General features: G+C 53.1%; 5 protein-coding genes across 5 annotated transcripts; 2 read left to right on the top strand and 3 right to left on the bottom strand.

The window, feature by feature from the left end:
- Positions 1–1284: 1284 nt before the first annotated feature.
- On the bottom strand, positions 1285–3796 carry CDV56_102245 (putative nuclear localization protein; the record flags this gene model as incomplete). Its single annotated transcript, XM_026755864.1, has 3 exons — positions 1285–3215; positions 3371–3529; positions 3691–3796. The coding sequence occupies 3 exons, from the start codon at positions 3794–3796 to the stop codon at positions 1285–1287; spliced, it is 2196 nt and encodes a 731-aa protein (XP_026609838.1).
- A 5340-nt stretch (positions 3797–9136) lies between these two features.
- Positions 9137–9667, top strand: CDV56_101421 (uncharacterized protein; the record flags this gene model as incomplete). The annotated part of the gene is made up of 1 exon (XM_026755040.1): positions 9137–9667. The coding sequence occupies one exon, from the start codon at positions 9137–9139 to the stop codon at positions 9665–9667; it is 531 nt and encodes a 176-aa protein (XP_026609837.1).
- Positions 9668–10553: 886 nt separating this feature from the next.
- Positions 10554–13474, bottom strand: CDV56_100843 (uncharacterized protein; the record flags this gene model as incomplete). The annotated part of the gene is made up of 3 exons (XM_026754462.1): positions 10554–12443; positions 12490–13254; positions 13319–13474. The coding sequence occupies 3 exons, from the start codon at positions 13472–13474 to the stop codon at positions 10554–10556; spliced, it is 2811 nt and encodes a 936-aa protein (XP_026609836.1).
- Positions 13475–14448: 974 nt separating this feature from the next.
- ETH1 (S-adenosylmethionine synthetase) lies at positions 14449–15868 on the bottom strand (the record flags this gene model as incomplete). Its single annotated transcript, XM_026754087.1, has 4 exons — positions 14449–15449; positions 15501–15528; positions 15637–15694; positions 15792–15868. The coding sequence occupies 4 exons, from the start codon at positions 15866–15868 to the stop codon at positions 14449–14451; spliced, it is 1164 nt and encodes a 387-aa protein (XP_026609835.1).
- Positions 15869–16385: 517 nt separating this feature from the next.
- CDV56_100132 (putative signal sequence-binding GTPase GPN3) lies at positions 16386–17267 on the top strand (the record flags this gene model as incomplete). The annotated part of the gene is made up of 1 exon (XM_026753751.1): positions 16386–17267. One exon carries the CDS (start codon positions 16386–16388, stop codon positions 17265–17267), a length of 882 nt encoding a protein of 293 aa, XP_026609834.1.
- Between the last annotated feature and the right edge of the window lie 416 nt (positions 17268–17683).

Genomic DNA, 17683 nt, shown 5'->3' with positions numbered 1-17683 from the left:
TTGCACCCCCTGGCCCCAAGCACCCCAAAACTCAAACGAAGTGAGGGTAGTGCTACTGGTCCCTGCTAGACGGCAACAGCACCACAACCTGGGCCGACGCAGACCTCACCCCGAACGGCATCGCCCAGGCGCAAACCGCCCACGACTTCTGGGCGTCCCGCATCGCCACGCAGAAGATGCACACGCCCGACGCGTACTTCGTCAGCCCGCTGACGCGCGCGCTGCGCACCGCGAACATCACCTTCGCGGGGCTGGGGCTAGCGCTGCCCGCGTTCCGGCCGCTGGTGCTGGAGGCCCTCCGCGAGGGGATCAGCCTGCACACGTGCGACCACCGGCGGAGCAGGGCGTACATTGCGGGCCTGTTCCCCGGGTGGGAGATCGAGGCGGGGTTCGCGGCGGAGGACGAGCTGTGGGATGGGGTGCGCGGGGAGACGAGCGCGGCGCAGGATGTGCGGAGCAGGCGCGCGCTGGACGCGATGATGGCGAGGACGGCGACCAAGGATCTGTTTGTGAGTGTGACGGCGCACTCGGGCGAGATCGCCAGTCTGCTGCGGGTGCTGGGCCACCGGGCGTTCTCGCTCAAGACCGGCGCGGTCATCCCCGTGCTGGTCAAGGCGGAGAAGGTCTCGAATAAGTACGCGCCCGAGCCGACGGCCGTCACCTGGACCACCTCGGCGCATTGTACGGCGCCGCCGGTCACGTCGGTGGCGTCGTGTGTGTGTGCGTCGTCTGCGGCGCCGGTCACGACGCCTTTGGCGACGGGCTTTTAGAATTAGGACATGTACTCTTCCTACAAGCAACACTCGCAAAGGGGCAGTATATCAAATTGGTTCCCCGACTATAGACACAACAATCATCGCAGGGACCGGTAATGCCAGAAAGAGAGATTGACACCGACAATAGAGTAGAGTGACATGATGAGAAAGGGAATGAAAGCAGTCAAACCCTGCGCGACAGAAGAAAAGTGTAGCCATAATAACCACCAGCCCATCTATGAGGAAATCGAAGCACAAGATCCATGCCACATGCAAATGAACCTCTTCAACCCCAAGAGAAAACACCCAGAGAATTTGCATAAAAAACGCAAGACCACATACACAACGCAATCGGGTATAACGGCGGGTATAAAAAAAGAAATGCGCGGATTATCATTAAATACGATTCCAGGCCGGAAAAAGATGGGGCAAATGCCGGCGCCTCGTGTCCATGAGCGCCAAGTCCGAAAAACGCCCGGCCATGAATATATCTCCCTTGTCCACTGTCGTGCTTCCTGTTCTTCTAACTTCAGTAACCTGACCAGCCTCCTAGGGGAGTCCCGCCTTGGCCTGGCTGTGGATGACCCGGTTGCATCGGCCCGCCGGGAGTAGATGGCCAGCCGGGAATGGCACCCCCGGGGTTCATCCCCATGGCCATTCCTGCCTGCTGAGGGGTTCCAACCATGAAGGGTTGACCTCCGGGTCCTTGCGTGGAGGGATACATGCCTCTAGCGGCGGCGACAGCATACGGAGCGGCTGCCCCTCCGGGATAGCCCATGGACGCCATGGCTTGTTGTTGCGGCGTCTGCGCATGATGGAGCTGGTACGCCTGCTGCATCTGACTCACAGACGGGCGGTGCTGCGTGCGAGGCGACTGCGAAGGGTGATGCTGACCCTGAACAGCGTGGGCCATGGGAGAGGGAGACTGCTGCGGGGCATGCATTTGGGCTGCATACTGCGGCATCCCGGCCCCTTGCGGACCACCGGCGGACAAGGGGGATTGTTGGGGCGGCGGCGGCGGCGGCTGGCCCCACATCTGCTGCTGCTGCTGCTGCTGCTGCTGCGTTGGGTACCCATACGGTCCGGTTGGCTGGGGTGTGCCTCCGGACAGAGCAGGGTTCGAGCGCTGATGCATCAGATTGGGCCGAACCGCGGGCATGGGCTGGACGGGGGACTGTGCAATAGGGCCCTGCTGGTGTCCCGTGGGCGCCTGGAAGGCAGCCTGACCGGCCATCATCGGCGTCTGGTTGGGAAGAATAGCCTGCGGCTGAGTCGAGCTGATCAAGCCCGTCGACGCCATCTGAGGCGATTGCAAGGGCTGGGAGACCGACGCGCTGGCGTCCAACTGTCCCGGTTGCGACGGATCCGCGGTCTCGGGGACCTCGCGCTGTCTGGCATAGAACTCCTCCAGGCCTTTCTGACGGAAACTGCGCTGGTTGCTCAAGATCTTGTTGAAGTCGGCCGTGTGCGATGCGTGGTTCAGGATTTCGGCAGCCGAGCTGGGCTGCGATCGGTCTTGGTACGGCTGGCCCGTCATCTCCTGGCGCGGACGCGGCATACTGTTGTACTCCCTCAGCCGGGGATCGTCGGTGGTGGTGGCCATGTGAATCATCGGCAGCGGAGCCAGCGAGGCCGAGGACGGGCCCCCGACCGGCAAGCCATGAGGCATGGCCTCGAGCGCGTTGCTGTAGATGACGTCGCCATGGGCGAGGGCCGGCAACAGATTCGCAGCGTTGGCAGCCTCAGCGGCGGCCGCATCTCGAGCCTTGCCGGCCCCCGGTCGTTTCTCACCGGCCAGGTCATCCTCGGTAAAACCCTGCTTTCGCGCCTTACTTTCCCAGTAATCGTCACGCACACGCCGTCCATTCACGATGACCCTGCTGCCGAACTGACGAAAGATCGACTTGGCCGAGACAATGGCAATCTGACGCGATCGATAAGAGTACGGCAGAACGTCCTGCTGGATCAGGTCGTCTTTTTCGATTTGCGACGCGATGATCTTGTGCAGAGACCGGTTCTTGTTGAACAGCAGGTACGAGTCTCGATACCCCAGCACCCGTGCGCATTCGGTCGCCAGCATGAACAGCTTGTTTCCACGGAGCGGCACACGGAATGTCCGACATTTGAACTCACGGCCGCCTTGGGGGTAACCCATGGCGTCCACCTTCTTTTCGCCGGCCTCATCAAACTCCTTGGGGATATACTCATCGCCTTCCTCGTTGAGCTGGTCGGTAGTGTGATCCCTGACAGTGGGGAGCGCCTTCACCACGGTGGCTTTGGTGGGGGTAGCCTTTTCCGGGGGAGATGCCTGCGGCGGCGACACGTTTACACTGGTCTGCCGTGGAAGCGACTGCGACTGCATTCGGGGGGTCTGCACGCTCACACTCCCAGGCGATTGTTGACTCTCGTTGGGCCGTTGCGTCTTGGGAGGACGTCCTCGTTTTCGCCGACCATGTTCATCTATTCAGGACAAGAGTTAGCATCAGCATTGGCAAGAGATGGGTGAAGTGTATAGCAGTAAGCTGTGCGCCATTAAGATTGGGAAGAGTATGAGACGAAGGGGCTCGACAGTCTTCCACGGCACCTTGCTGGTGGAAGATGCGACGCGCACATACCGTCATAATGGTCACCATCCGCGCGTGGATTTGCGCGTTGATCGGGGGTGCGACTGCGCTTGATGCCACGAGGGGGGTTGAGGCTTGCGGGGGTAGCTATTGATGTTGGACCTGCTGGCGCTGATCCTCCCAAGGAAGCTGTGGGAAGAACAGCGGCGACTAGCAAAAGGCCGTCAGTTTGGAGGCAGTCGCAAAGGACGCAAAGAGAGGTAAAAATACATCACGACCTCCGTGATCAGCGACAGTGGGGTGATCAGGATATGAAAGAGATAGACGGAGAGGCCGAAAGAGACAAGAGACAAAAGAGGGGAATAGCATACCGGAATTATTCAGAGCAGCAGGATTGATCGTTCCCGACCCATCGACGAGCTCGCCCCCGATGCCATTCATCGGGGCGGGGACGGAAGAGTGGGATGTGCCATACATGGCGGGCCAAGGAAGGACGGGGGAAGGCAAAGTTTGAGACGGCCGTCAGCAGGCCGTGGGCGCGTCAGCGAAACGCGAGCAGAGAGGTGTTGAGAACCCCCAGGATGGGGGAAGGATGGCGGAAGTGAGTTGGCAAGCGCAGCTGCAGTGGGATGGAAGAAAGGAAGAAGGAGAGACTGCCACGACACAAGTTGATCCTTGACTTGACAGGGTGTGAGAGATCACGACGCGCATGCAGTTGATGATGGAATCATGGACTGGATTGGGAGGGGAAGCAGTTAGTGGATGTGGTCAAGACGGTTGGTGTGTGGCAGAAAAAGGTGGCTGTGGCTGGAGAGCTCTGGTGACACCGCCACAAGAGGCTGGGCAGGGAGTAATCCCTCCTCCCACGGTTCCTTGCCTGCAGAAAGCTGCGGCACCCAGTCAAGCGCCAGGGAAACACGTCCAGGTGGCCCAAGATATCCGAGATAGGCTTGACTTGAGAGGGGAAAACAAACACGATGCAATAAGAATGGCTAGCTGGAGTAAATAGTCTGATTGATTGATAGGGACGAACGCGCGCCACCAGCCGATGGGATCAATCAGTGGGTACACGGAACAACAAGCCAGTGTGACCATAAACTGCCTGGGTGCATAAGAGGGAACTGTTGTATTATTGGAGAATAGAAAATGTGCAGCAATGCAATAGACGAGGATTAAAGGATAGATCCCGTCGATAGATGGATGGTCAATAATAGATGATCTGATCCTGGTGGAAATAATACGTACTCTGTACCTCTTTCCCTTTGATAGACCGACACACCTAAGGTGGAGTGGGGAAGATGTAAGAGTAAGCACAAGACAAGACTGAAAGTTTAGACTAGATACCGCAGGATTTGATAGATAGATACGGAGTAGTAGTAGATGATTCCTGGCTTCTGCCTGAGAGAAGGGGGAGGGGTAAGCGATCACACCTACTGAGACAGTGACCAACCGTGGAGAGGGCTGCTGGCGGGAGGCGGCGCCACAGGAACTCTGATTGGCTGCTGGCCCTCGGATCACAGTCCAACCGGGTGAATCCGTGAGCACTGCGAACAGGAAGATGCAAGTGCAACAATAGGATGGAGTTAGTTATCTGAGTTATCTGAGTCATATCAGGGAACCATTTACTAAAGTAACCTGATAAATACCATCTCTGATGAATTTGACGATGAAGATGTGGTGAACTCATTATCAACTAACCCCAAGTCAAGTGCTCCCTGCAAAGCCCACTCGAACAATGAACATATAGAACTTCTCGGATAGCGCGGGCAGATTTACCTGAGCCATGAGATGAGAGAGTCAGGAGCATGACTATTGACTATAGTCCTTGATACTACCTACTCATAGGTGAGAGAGACAAGGTCTTTCTTGCAAGATCTACCAATGGAATCCTGGAAACGCTTCTGCAGTCTAGCCAGAGTCAAGGGTAATGTGCAGTAGTCTGCCGCCAGCAGGATTGCGAAGCATCAAGCGATATGGACGGAAGGGCGAATCAGGATCATTCTGAATCCCTAGTCACAAGATATCTGATATCAGGGTAGTATCTTCCGATCCCGTATCATTTGCCTAATAATAGCCGAGACATTATGCGACGGAGAGTACGGAGTCCTATTCTCCATAGTCCATACTCTTCTGGATAGCTGGAATACGGAGAAAGCTGCTCGGTGGGCCTATTCAGTCACTAGTGCTATGATTCCAAATGATGTCGTCAAAGTATGTTGACAAATCAGCTCAAGAATGCCGACATCCTATTGTCCTTATCTGATGTGTGGAGAGCTGGAGACTATTGTCAATAGCCCCAGATCTCTGATCAGTAAAGGCAAAGTAAATGGCTAGAGCTTGGCATGTGGAGGAGTAGCGACTCAAAGGATCAATAAACAGTACCTTTGTTGAGCGAGTACAATGGGATAGTATTCTAGCCGACAAGCGATCATCACGCGGCTTTGGTGGGATTTGCACTTCAGCATGGATGGACTATTATGGCGTCATTCTGTAAGTGCGAAGAAACTGGCGCCTTTCCATTTCAGGCCCTATCACAAGACGACGATACGCATTCGCTCCTGGGTTAGAGAACTGATTCTGATTCATCTCAGATAATCTTCTGTTCACTGTTCCCTCTGTTTTCGAGTTAGTGACGCTGGACGGATATGGCGTACTCAATCCCGCCAGAGAAATAGCTAGCACAAAAGCTACCTCCCAATCATCGGAAGCCAAGGATAGAGTTGAGGATGTGCTACTCAATGTCGCAGCGTCTAACGGACATGCAGCGTATAGTTGCACATCCCCAGTGCTACCTAAGCTTTGGGTGATCTCTCGGCCACTCGGCTTCCAATCTCGATCCATTCCTCACTCGCCTCGTGGGCTATCGAATCAAGTATCAGGACGTACAAAGAGCACTACCCACGTCTATCACGGTCCAGGCATCCTAGAAGGGCAGATGACCTGCGAAATTATCGGTATTAGACTTTGGTGTAGTCTTGGAGAGGGTCACTTGAGCGGGCACTAGAGTCGATCAGGACCGTGCACGCATACTCACATTCCAGACTGTCTCACCTTGATGACGGCTGTGCCACCTTCTGTTTGCCTCTTGCTTTCTGAGTAGCCCGTCGTTCTTCGGATAGACGTCATCAATGGAGTTTGAAGAGTTGGCTGAGAGGAGATAATGAAGGGATTTCACTAGCGTATTGATTCTCTAGAATGCCTCTTTCGGGTGAGTGGTATTCCCGGTGGCGTAGATGAAAAGGCCTCGCTCTGGAGATTGGGCGAATATTGTGAGACAAAACATGCAAGTCATTAGAAAATAGATCCAGTCTGCTGCTTTGTGCGTTTGGTGACTCATGTTCTTCAGATCTGCGTCAAGACGACTCATCTCGACAATCCGAGCATTCGTCCGATGAAAACTGACAGCTTGATCGACTAGCCTCACAGGCAAGATGATAAAAACAGGCATCCCGTAGCAGTATCAAGAAAGTAGATGTCACCAAAGAGCAGGACACTGGCCCATGCTGGCATTGACTTGTCATTCCAGTTGATAGGCATGAAGTCTGCAATCAAGCAGCAAGATAGTTCACTGGGATTCAGAGATTCACAGCACCACAGCGCTGGCGACTATTCCAGAATAACCTGACGGGCAGTGGCTGCAGAAGTGCCTCGTTGTATGCTACTGCCAAAGAACAGGAACTCGCTCAGAAGCCAAAGCCTGAACACTCATAAGATCCCCGGCAGTGTTGAAGTCAGCGTATTGCAACCCAGGATGACCATGGAACCAAATTTGCTACCTACCTACTCCGACCTTTGGCATAAATTTAGATTAGAAGTTGTGCTTCCCCTTCGCTGACTGTACGAGGCCTGGTACTCGATTAAAGAATGTCTTTCTTTAGACGACTCAGTACTACCTCATTGATTCGGCAACCAGAGTTCAATCGAGCACCAATCAAGACTCTGCGAAATCCCTTTGTCGCATGGCAACCTAGTACCTCAATGATCTGTCAATCATGTATTCCAGCTTCGTGGCGAACCTTACCTAGGAACAACTAGAGTTCGTCCATGATTTCAACGTGTTTAGTACAGTGGCAGAAAATAAACTCACAGCCAAGATTGTCATCCAAACTTTATTTTTGTGTATTCATCACGCCTCCTCTATGTAATCTCAGTAGTTATGGTCGAGTCCCGGCCGAAATGAAAGTAAGCAGAATGTTGATTTGGATACTGTTGCACATCATATTAGTGATTCATGAGTCACGACAGATGTGGCGAGAGCTTTGGGTACATTTTGCATCCATTGTCTCCCTTGGACTCTTTCCATAAGGTATCAATTGATAGATCGATTTCGAATGCGAATTACTGAGGTAGATAACAATCTCATGCAAAGCACGGAGTAGTCTCCAGAGACTCACTCATCCTCGAGTCATGACTAATGACTATTGAGTCTTTCCGCAAGGAAGCCCTAGTGGACGTCTAGGCTCTGGATTCGACAACACTCCGAATGCCAAAATTTGATATTCCACTTTGACAGAATCAGTTTTTTATTTTTAAAGATCATGACCTACAGTAACTGTTAGAGATATTTGCCTTATGCAGAAATCATGTTCCTTGGACGATGCTATAATAGGCAATTCAGTCTATGCCCAGATGGAACAGGACAACCCCACAAAATACAGCCAATGATCACTAATTCTCACTACCCCACTGGTGTACGTACCTTGCTTTAAGGGTTCGCTGGAAAAACCCACACTCGATTTCTAATCCAGAGACACAAATAGAACACCGAACAATTAATCAAACATATGCAATTGAGATTAAACAGATCACTATTCTGTGTAAATATATGCAAAGTCTAATTCCACAATATTATATTATTATGATTCATGAACGTTCATTACTCCGCATTTGACCACGCCATTATCATTGCCATCAGCGAATGCATAACAGGGTTTGCTTTTCTTGCAGGATGTCCAGTCCAGTGTCCAGTGTCCAGTGTCCAGTGTCCAGACCTACCGAGTGCTGAATCCTCGAATCTTAGTGGCTGCTGGGGGATAGACGCAAGGTTCCATGGATGGCCGAGCCCTTGAGGACCCACAGTCGAGGTCAGCTGCCAAACTTGATTTTGCGGTGGAGTAAGAAGACTAAAGAAGAAGAGAAGAGGGTCGAGAAGACTCCCGAGTAACCAACCGCTAGCTGGTCACGCAATTCTGCTGAGACTCGGATATTCGCCAGAACAACACGAAAAATAGGTAGCAAAAGTAGAAGAATCGATCAGAATATTAGCATGTCACATCGATTCAATGACTGTCTTTTAACAATGAAGATAGTGTCGACTGTCGAGTCAATGTGAGAAGGATCGTGGTCTAGACTCTGGGATCATCCGCACGCAGAATTTGCCCGCTTAGTACAATCACTAGTCCGCCCAGCTTAGGCCCCGGCTTGACTGTTTTGGGTCTCCCGGCCCATCGTATAAATCTTTGTCCCTCCGGCAATCCTCCCCTTCGCTGCCCCTCGCCGTTCAAGATCTCTCTCTCTCTCTCTCTCTCTCTCTCCAGATCACTCCATCCTCAAGCTCTCAAGTATCACCATCGTGATTCACACCTCCCAACAAAGATATCACTATTGCCACTCAATGACATCACCTGATCTGTTGCTCTGACGCGTATCGCCATACGCTCGACATCATCCCAGTCGGGAAATCAAGGAATCAAGCCTTGTCATACGATTTCCATCTCTATCATATTTGAACTGAACACCTACTCTGTTCATCCATCCAATTAATCCATCCATCCATCCAATAATACTATGGCTGTCACACTATCCACCACTCCCTCCATGAACAAGCGCTGGCCCCCTCTGGCCGACAAGACCTCCCTCCCCTACAAGCTCACCACCCTCTCCAAGCAAAAACTCGCCCGCGAGGCCACCGCCCCCGACCCGGATATCAGACGATGCCTCGGCCACTTTCGCCTCCACTGCACATCCATGGAATGGGCCCAGCGGGATATGACCTCTCGCATCAACTCTTTTGATCTCGATTCCGACTCGGAGGAAGAGGAGGAGGAGGAGGGCACCCACGATGAGGAGGTTTCAAAGCAGCCTGCACCAGAGGTGGAGGTCGCGCCTCTTGCCGAGAAGGACGACGTCGCTACTTCCATTGAATCCGACGCTAAGGCGGAGACGACTCTCCATGTGAGCTTTGAAGTCGTATCAAACGTCCCTGCGTCCACTGCCTCGACACCCACAACAGAGCAAGAAAAAGAGAGCCTCCTCGAAAAAGGCCGCAGTTGTCTGGAAAAGACAGTCCAGATGAAACACTTTTGGCCTGCTCGTGGGCCTTGTCTACCTGTTCGCATCGCCGGTTAACCTGGCTTTCTCGCTCATCATCCTTTTCTTTTCACACTCGACCCTTTCAACCCTCTACTCTTCCGGCATCCGACGAAAAGGAAACAAAAGTTCCTCTCCCATCTTAATACGCTTATAATCACGAATTTACGACGTTACGACACTCTCTTTCAGTTCAGTTCAAAATGGGGAAGCAAAAGCATTAGGTACAGCATACCTCTTGACGAGGATTGACGGAGTTGGAATCGGATTGAATGTATTTATACGCCATGCATCTGGCATCTGGCATCTGGCATCTATCTTATAGTATATAATATAAAATATAAAAATCATAAACCAACACAACCAACTCCCTTCCCTCTCCTCAAGCCCAAAGGTAACCCAGTCATACTCACATCCAAATACCCGGCTCAGCGTAAGCATGACCCCCGGCCAAGAACCTAGTTACCAGCTAACCCAGACCAACAACCCAATAATCGCATGACCTCGTCTTCCACAAAGTTACGACCAGCGTGATCTCCACAGATCGGCCTCCACAATCCGGATTGCGGACTGCGGACTGCGGATGCGACTCATGGTCATTTCATAATTCGTTCCCATGTGGGAACTGAACGGGAAGTAGGGGTATTTATCCGTCAATCATCTCTCAGTCTCAGTCTTAGTCTCACTTTAGTTGAGTCATAAGTGCATGTCCATAGCTAATTGAGGCTTCATTGGGTCCAGCTTCTGGCTGCCAAGGTCGAAGAATCGTACTTGATTGCATAATGCCAATGATGGACATTATGACTTGTTCATTCATTCCACTGTACTGAATAGACGAAATGCAAGTGACTAACCATACAACCTAAGCATATAACACCATCCCATGCACAAATGACCGTAAGAACGCCCGCGAGAACCAAAATCATCAAGCAAGATCATCGTCCCATCCCAATTGCTCATAAATAGACTTCTCCGGCGTCACTGGCCCCGCCAGGACGGCCGGCATGGCCGGTCTGGCGCTACTCTTCACCGGTGTGGTGAGCACGGCCGCGGGAGAGGCGCCAGGCATGCTCTCTTTGACCACCGGTACTGCGGTGCTGGGCCTCGGCGGTGTCTCCATCCCCAGAGATGATTTGACACCAATGACTTGATCGAGACTAGGAGCTGCATCGACGGACCGCGGTGCGATCGGTGTGGACGGCGCAACGTCGGTGGATCTAGGGATCGGGCGTCTAGGGACACGGAATAGGGTCTTCGCTACACCCGGGGACGTGCCCAGTCCCAAAGTCTGCGCCGGCCGTCGAGATGGCGTTTCCTGGATAGCACCCGTATCCCCCAGGCCCGGGTCAGGAGCAGCCCTGGGTCCAGAGGCCGAAGTATTGGGGATGAAGCTGGGTCGCAGTGTAGATGCAGGAACCACCTGTGGCTCACTCGCAAATGGTGAGGATCCGTTCTTACTTGCAGACGACCGCACAATATTCTTGAATGGCGGAGGCAACCCCGTGACCGCGTCCTTCTTGCGGTTTCCCCTCGGGGTGGCCATGACCTGCACGCCTTGCCCGAACGGGTTACGGACGGGGTTCTTGGGTTTTCTCGAGCTGCCGCCCGATGCCCGCTTGTCTGCATCCTCTGCGATATCCTTCGCGACCAGTTCGCGATTGGGCTTGCGGAGGGCGTTGATCGCCGCGTCGAGCTCCTTCTTCTGCTCCATAAGCATTTGCACCTTCTTCAGCTTGGCTTCGTGCTGACGAGCCACCGCGTTCAGATCCACTTCGCGGTTTTCCGCCCGTTTCGGCTTCTGGATGCCTCCCCTCGCGCTGACGCTGAGCACCGGCAGCAGCGGCTCCATCGACTCGCGCTTGACCTCGGATTGCGACGGCACAGTGTTGGAGCGTCCCAGAGACGGGTGTCGTCCTTGAGAGGCCGTTTGCTGGTCGGTGAGCACACGCTGCAAGGGTCGCCGCGGATGCCTCTGAGAAGACTGCCGTTCGGTAGGCTTCCCAGGCTCTGTGCGAGACGTCTTCTTTGTGCTGCTGGATTGTTTCGCCAAGGGCGATATCGCGCCAGAGACGCCGAGCTTGCGAGTGATCAACTTGCATCTGTCCGGCAGACGCGAAGCATAAAATGGAACGATGACCTCGGTGCAAAAGTCCCGGACGGCGTCGCTCTCGATCTTCTTACCCGATTGACTGTCAAAGGACTTTGCGGACTCTGCCAAGGCTGTGTCGTCGGTACTGACGGCGTGCCAGATGCACAGCCGGTCAAGGTGAAGTTCGAGCAGCACATCCAGATCCTGTGGCTTTTTCTTGGATTTGGTCTTGGTATCGTCCGACGGCTTTGCGGAAGAATCGTCGGTCTTTGATGTCTCACCAGGTCCGCTCATCTCCAGGGCCAACGTCTCCAAAATGAGCAGAATCTGCAACTGTGTCTCTCGTAGTCGCAAGTCCGCGATGTGCTTCTTGACCTCTGCGTCGTGCGACGACTCTGCAGGCATCCCATTGTCCGCCAGAGCCCGATCTCTCCACCACTTGCGAATGAACCCCTCCTCTTCTGGGTAGAGCCCGTTCTTGCCCAACTTTCGTTTCCTGCTCTTGCGTTTCTTCCGCGCGTCATCATCTGACATACTCAAAAGAACATCTCGAATGGTCAAAGGCAGAGTTTCACGATATTTCAAATCCATCTTCTTTGCGGCCAGAATAGCCTCTCGGTAGAAGTCTGCAAGATGTCTAGGTGTATTTGTAGAAACGGACCCGGAGGCCTGGAAGGCCGCGCGACATCGTGCCAGAGGTCCTTTGGCGAAATATGCCACAGAAGTCTGGGGAAATCAGCACATAGACAACAAAGACAACGGAGATACAAACCTTGGAGACGTAGAGAGCTTGCAGGTAATGCTCCCTCATAGCATCCAGCAGCTCCTGTGGAGATTGCGAGGAATCAGCGGGCTGAGTGTCCCCATTAGCAGCAACATCCCCGAACACAGCACCGTCAGCATCCCGAGAATCGTGCAGCACGAACGGCATCTGCATGTCTGAGCTAGAACTCCTCTCCATTGGCAGCGAAGGAGGAGCCATCGAGAGCCTTTGCTCGAGCGAATCCACAGGCGATATCTCTTTCAATGTCACGTCAACGCGAGCATCAACTGCCGCCTTATCAAAGACAAGCGAAACATCGATCTTCGCGCGCTTGGCAGATGGCGGAGTAACGGATACCGGATCATCGATTCTGGCCTGCTGCCACCACTCCTCTCCACTCTCTGCTCCCAAAGGGAGGTCGGACAAAACCCCCTCCCCGCACCCGGTAGACGGGTTCCATCCTTTGACCGCAACAAAGATATCTCCCTCCTCCACACCACGAGCCAGCTTTGACAGAGCATAGATACCCCTCTTCACCCGCTCAACAGCGTACAATTCCCCATCAGGAACCAACCGCACAGCCAGAACGCACGGCTCAGTCCGACTCTGCAAGCCCTCCTCCAAAATAGGAATGTTGGCGACGAACAGACTTCCGCTCTGGATCTGCGACAGTGCGGCCGGCGAATCGAGCCATGAGAACGGTAGCCGGGATCGCGGGACGACGGCGATGGGCTCGAGGACGTACGGTTCGTCTGATAAAGCTGCGGCGTGGGCCTACATCGGAGCCAGTTAACGAACGTTCTGCTTCTGTAGCTGCTGTTGAAACGGCGAAACTCACCCTGATACTGATGATCTGGCGGGAGAGTTCCCCTGTAGCTGCGTGATATGTCTTTCGCTTCTTCAGGGGAGGATGAGTCGTAGAGGGATCATGGAGTCTGTTCAGCGAGACCGAGCTGAGGGTCTCGAGCACGCCAGAGGAGCGACGCGAGGCCATGGACGCGTCTATCGGGAATCATGCATTATGTTCTTGAATTAGAGAAGGATGGACTTGTTAGAGCAGACAAGAGGCGGTCAATTAATTCAACAGTACAATTGGAACTATTTTCGGTTTGCTGTTTGGTGAAGAGTTTGGAAAGAGGTCAGATAGGTCAAATGCGACTTTTGGCCGGTGGGGAAACTCCTTCACGGTTGTCGCGAAGACAAGCTTGGCGTCCGTCACGCGTCTCGTTGCAGCGACAACAACCGGAATGTCTTCAAGGCTGCTTGGTTGCGAGCATGTCGAGGACAGGATAATGAATCGGAAAACATTGACTGTCTCATGCTGTCTTGCTTGTCTTGCTTGTCTTGTTGTTTTATGTGCGAATTACCGACGTCGCGAAGCGTAAAGTAGCCTCACGCGTCACAATTTCCACTTTGGGTAAAATGGCATGATACTTCTACATTTCAACTCATCTTCAGACATGTTGACTACAAAGTAACAAGATATGAATAAATGTATCCTTGAATTATTCTATATAGCTAATGTTTAGATTAGCTTGAGACAACGGTTGAAGAAGACCAAGCTTCTTTCAACAAGCCATCGACATTTCTCCTTCTAGGAGACATCATCCGGAGCACATGGATCCATGTGCGCCAGTCTGATCTAGCCAGATAGCATTCGTAGTCTAGTAGATGGCCTCGGAGGAGGCATGTGTTGAAGACTTTCGCTCCCTGAAACGCCGAAAACATCCCTTCCCAATAGATGAAAGTGGTATCATGTTGAATTTATCCTCGCCCAAACCCGCCTCCTTTTTGCAGGCGACCATGCAGATATGTCAATAAATAAAAAGTCCAAAAGAAAAGCTTTTTCGAAATATGTCTATGCTCTCATGCTTTGAGTTGTTGAAAACAAAGCAAAATCATCACATTCGTCAAAAAAAAAAAAAAAAAAAGGAGACAACAAGTCCGACACGGTCACTCAGGACACATTTAGAACTTGAGAGTCTTGGGCTTCTCCCAGGAGAAGCTCTGGTTGGTGAAGTGACCGTTCTTGGCAGTCTGGAAGTAGATGGGCTTGGCAAGGTCGAGCTCCTTGACAATGACACCGGGGCGGAGGTCGAAGTTCTTGCGGATGATCTCGACGAGCTCATCCGAGGACTTGTCAGAGGTACCGTAGGTCTCGACGAAGATGGAGAGGGGCTCGGCGACACCGATGGCGTAGGAGAGCTGGACAAGGACACGGCGGGCAAGGCCGGCGTGAACAAGGGACTTGGCGATCCAACGACCGACGTAGGCAGCAGAACGGTCGACCTTGGAGTAGTCCTTACCGGAGAAGGCACCACCACCGTGGGCACCCCAGCCACCGTAGGTGTCGACGATGATCTTACGGCCGGTGAGACCGGCGTCACCCTGAGGACCACCGATGACGAAGCGGCCAGAGGGCTGGATGTGGTAAACGGTGCGGTCGTCCAGGAGTTCAGCGGGGATGACCTTCTTGACGATCTTCTCCTTGATGACAGTACGGAGCTCCTCAGTGGTCACATCATCGCTGTGCTGAGCAGAGACGACGACGGTGTCCACACGCAGGGGCTTGACGGCACCGCCATCGTGAGCGTACTCGACGGTGACCTGGGTCTTGGTGTCGGGACGGAGCCAGGGGATGGAACCGTCGGTACGAGCCTGCTTCATAGCAGCGTTGAGCTTGTGAGAGAGCAGGAGGGTGAGGGGCAAGAGCTCAGGGGTCTCGTCGGTGGCATAACCGAACATGATACCCTGGTCACCGGCACCGAGCTTCTCAAGAGCCTCATCGTAGTGGAGACCCTGAGCAATGTCGGGGGACTGCTGCTCAATGGCGACAAGGACGTTGCAGGTCTTGTAGTCGAAACCCTTCTCGGAGTCGTCATAACCAATGTCCTTGATGGCACCACGGATAATCTTCTGGTAATCCAGCTTGGCATTGGTGGTGATTTCACCAAAGACCATGATCATACCTGAGCGGAATTAGCATAGAACGCCGTTTCAGAGAGGAAGAATGAACATACCAGTCTTGGTAGCAGTCTCACAAGCAACCTAGACGGGGACAAGTTAAATTCATTGATTCGCACGGCAAAATTTGGCGGAAATGGGCCCGGTCCAATCAAACGGAGAAAATTTTTTGGAAGGGGGGAAGTAATGTACCTTGGAGAGAGGGTCCTCGGCAAGGCAGGCATCGAGGACGGCATCAGAGACCTGGTCACTGTTCAATTGTTAGATGGATTGAATGAATTGAAGGTAATGAGAATTTGAGAGACTCGTATAGGACACATATACCATAAGAGAGGGGTAGAACTCACGCAATCTTATCGGGGTGACCCTCACCGACCGACTCGGAGGTAAAGAGGAAAGTGTTAGACTTGGCGACGCTGCCCATTGTGAATTGAGGATGTGAATTAAGATGGAAGAAAGAAGAAAAAAAGAGAGGAGAGATGAGGATATGAGAGAGGTGGATAGACGGGGAGATAAGTACAGAAGGGGGGGGGGAAGTGGATGAGTATGAAAAATGGATGGAGGGGGAGAGGGAAAAAGGAGGAGGGGATTTTGGCCGTATTAATGAGGCCCCGATGGCGCCATCCTACTCCGGCGGTGGGCTGCGGCAGAAAAGAGGGCTGCTCTCCCACTTTTTACCCGGAGTCCGAAGGCATCCAATCGGTGCCGATGCTGATGGCTGAGGATCAGGAAGCAGTCTTACGCGGAGTACCTTGACAGTGCTACAGCTGTCTTTAGTTCCAACTTTCCAATATTACTTTTTAGTCAGTGCGCAGTCAGCGTGCATAGGCTATTGCAAGTTGCAGATGGTGTACCACGAGTCGACCTACTAACCCGAATAACCTGCCTAGCGCATCCATCCTACACCGCGTATAACCTTCTATCTTCACAACTAAGAGAAAATGTCGAAATTCGGGGTCCTGGTCATGGGCCCTGCGGGCGCCGGCAAATCGACCTTTTGCAGTGCCCTCATCCAGCATCTCCAGACCACGCGCCGAAGTTGCTTCTATGTGAATCTCGACCCGGCCGCCGAAAGCTTCAACTACGAGCCCGATCTGGACATCCGCGAGCTGATCACCTTGGAAGATGTGATGGAGGAGATGGAGCTGGGTCCCAATGGCGGGCTCATCTACTGTTTTGAATTCCTCCTGCAGAACCTGGACTTTTTGTCCCAGGCGCTGGACCCGCTGAGCGAAGAGTACCTGATCATCTTTGACATGCCGGGTCAGATCGAGCTGTACACGCATATCCCGCTGCTGCCGTCGCTGGTGCAGTATCTTTCGCGACAGGGTCCGCTGAACATCAATCTGTGTGCGGCGTATCTACTCGAGAGTACCTTTGTCGTGGACAAGGCCAAGTTTTTCGCGGGGACGCTGAGCGCCATGTCTGCGATGCTGATGCTGGAGATGCCGCATGTGAATATTCTGAGCAAAATGGATCAGGTGCGGGATATGGTATCGCGGAAGGAGCTCAAGCGATTCGTCAACGTCGATGTGAACCTATTACAAGACGACGAGGAGGATGCGGAAGAGACAGCCGAGGGAGACCCCAGTTCCAAGGAAACTCTACTGAGCGGGGGATCATTCAAACGGTTGAACCGGGCCGTGGGGCAGTTGATTGACGATTTCAGCATGGTGTCTTTTCTGAAGCTGGACGTTCAGGATGAGGACAGCGTGGCCGCGGTGCTGAGCCATATCGACGACGCGATCCAGTACCATGAGGCGCAGGAGCCGCGGGAGCCAAACGATGAGCAGGATGTGAACTACGAGGATGCCGATATGTGATTCATTCACCTCATCCACCTTATCCACCTTATCCACCTTCATCCATCTACGACATATGAAAGAACCACCGACGTATAGACGTCCGCACTTCGTTCCGTCAATGTGCATATCACCGCGTCGAATCGCATCTCAGCGCAAGCCCACCGGCTCAAACGCCAAAGGCAGACAGAACAGAGCACAGCTCAGGAAACCCAGACCAGAGACTGTACATACCGCGTCAGCGCATAAAACAAACCCAGCAAGCAGAAAATGACATGACCATTATGCATGACTTCGTAAGATCAAGGCCCGGCCCAGCATCAGCCGTACAACAGTTATCCCCTCCAACCCCCAAAAATAACCCCCAAAAAAAATAAATCACAACACAATCACCTCCCCTTCCTCTCCCGCCTATATCCAGAACCATATCCATACCC

The sequence above is a fragment of the Aspergillus thermomutatus genome (genome assembly GCF_002237265.1).
Source record: "Aspergillus thermomutatus strain HMR AF 39 chromosome Unknown NODE_404, whole genome shotgun sequence".
Classification (NCBI taxonomy): domain Eukaryota; kingdom Fungi; phylum Ascomycota; class Eurotiomycetes; order Eurotiales; family Aspergillaceae; genus Aspergillus; species Aspergillus thermomutatus.
This window is presented reverse-complemented; position numbering and strand designations above follow the sequence as displayed.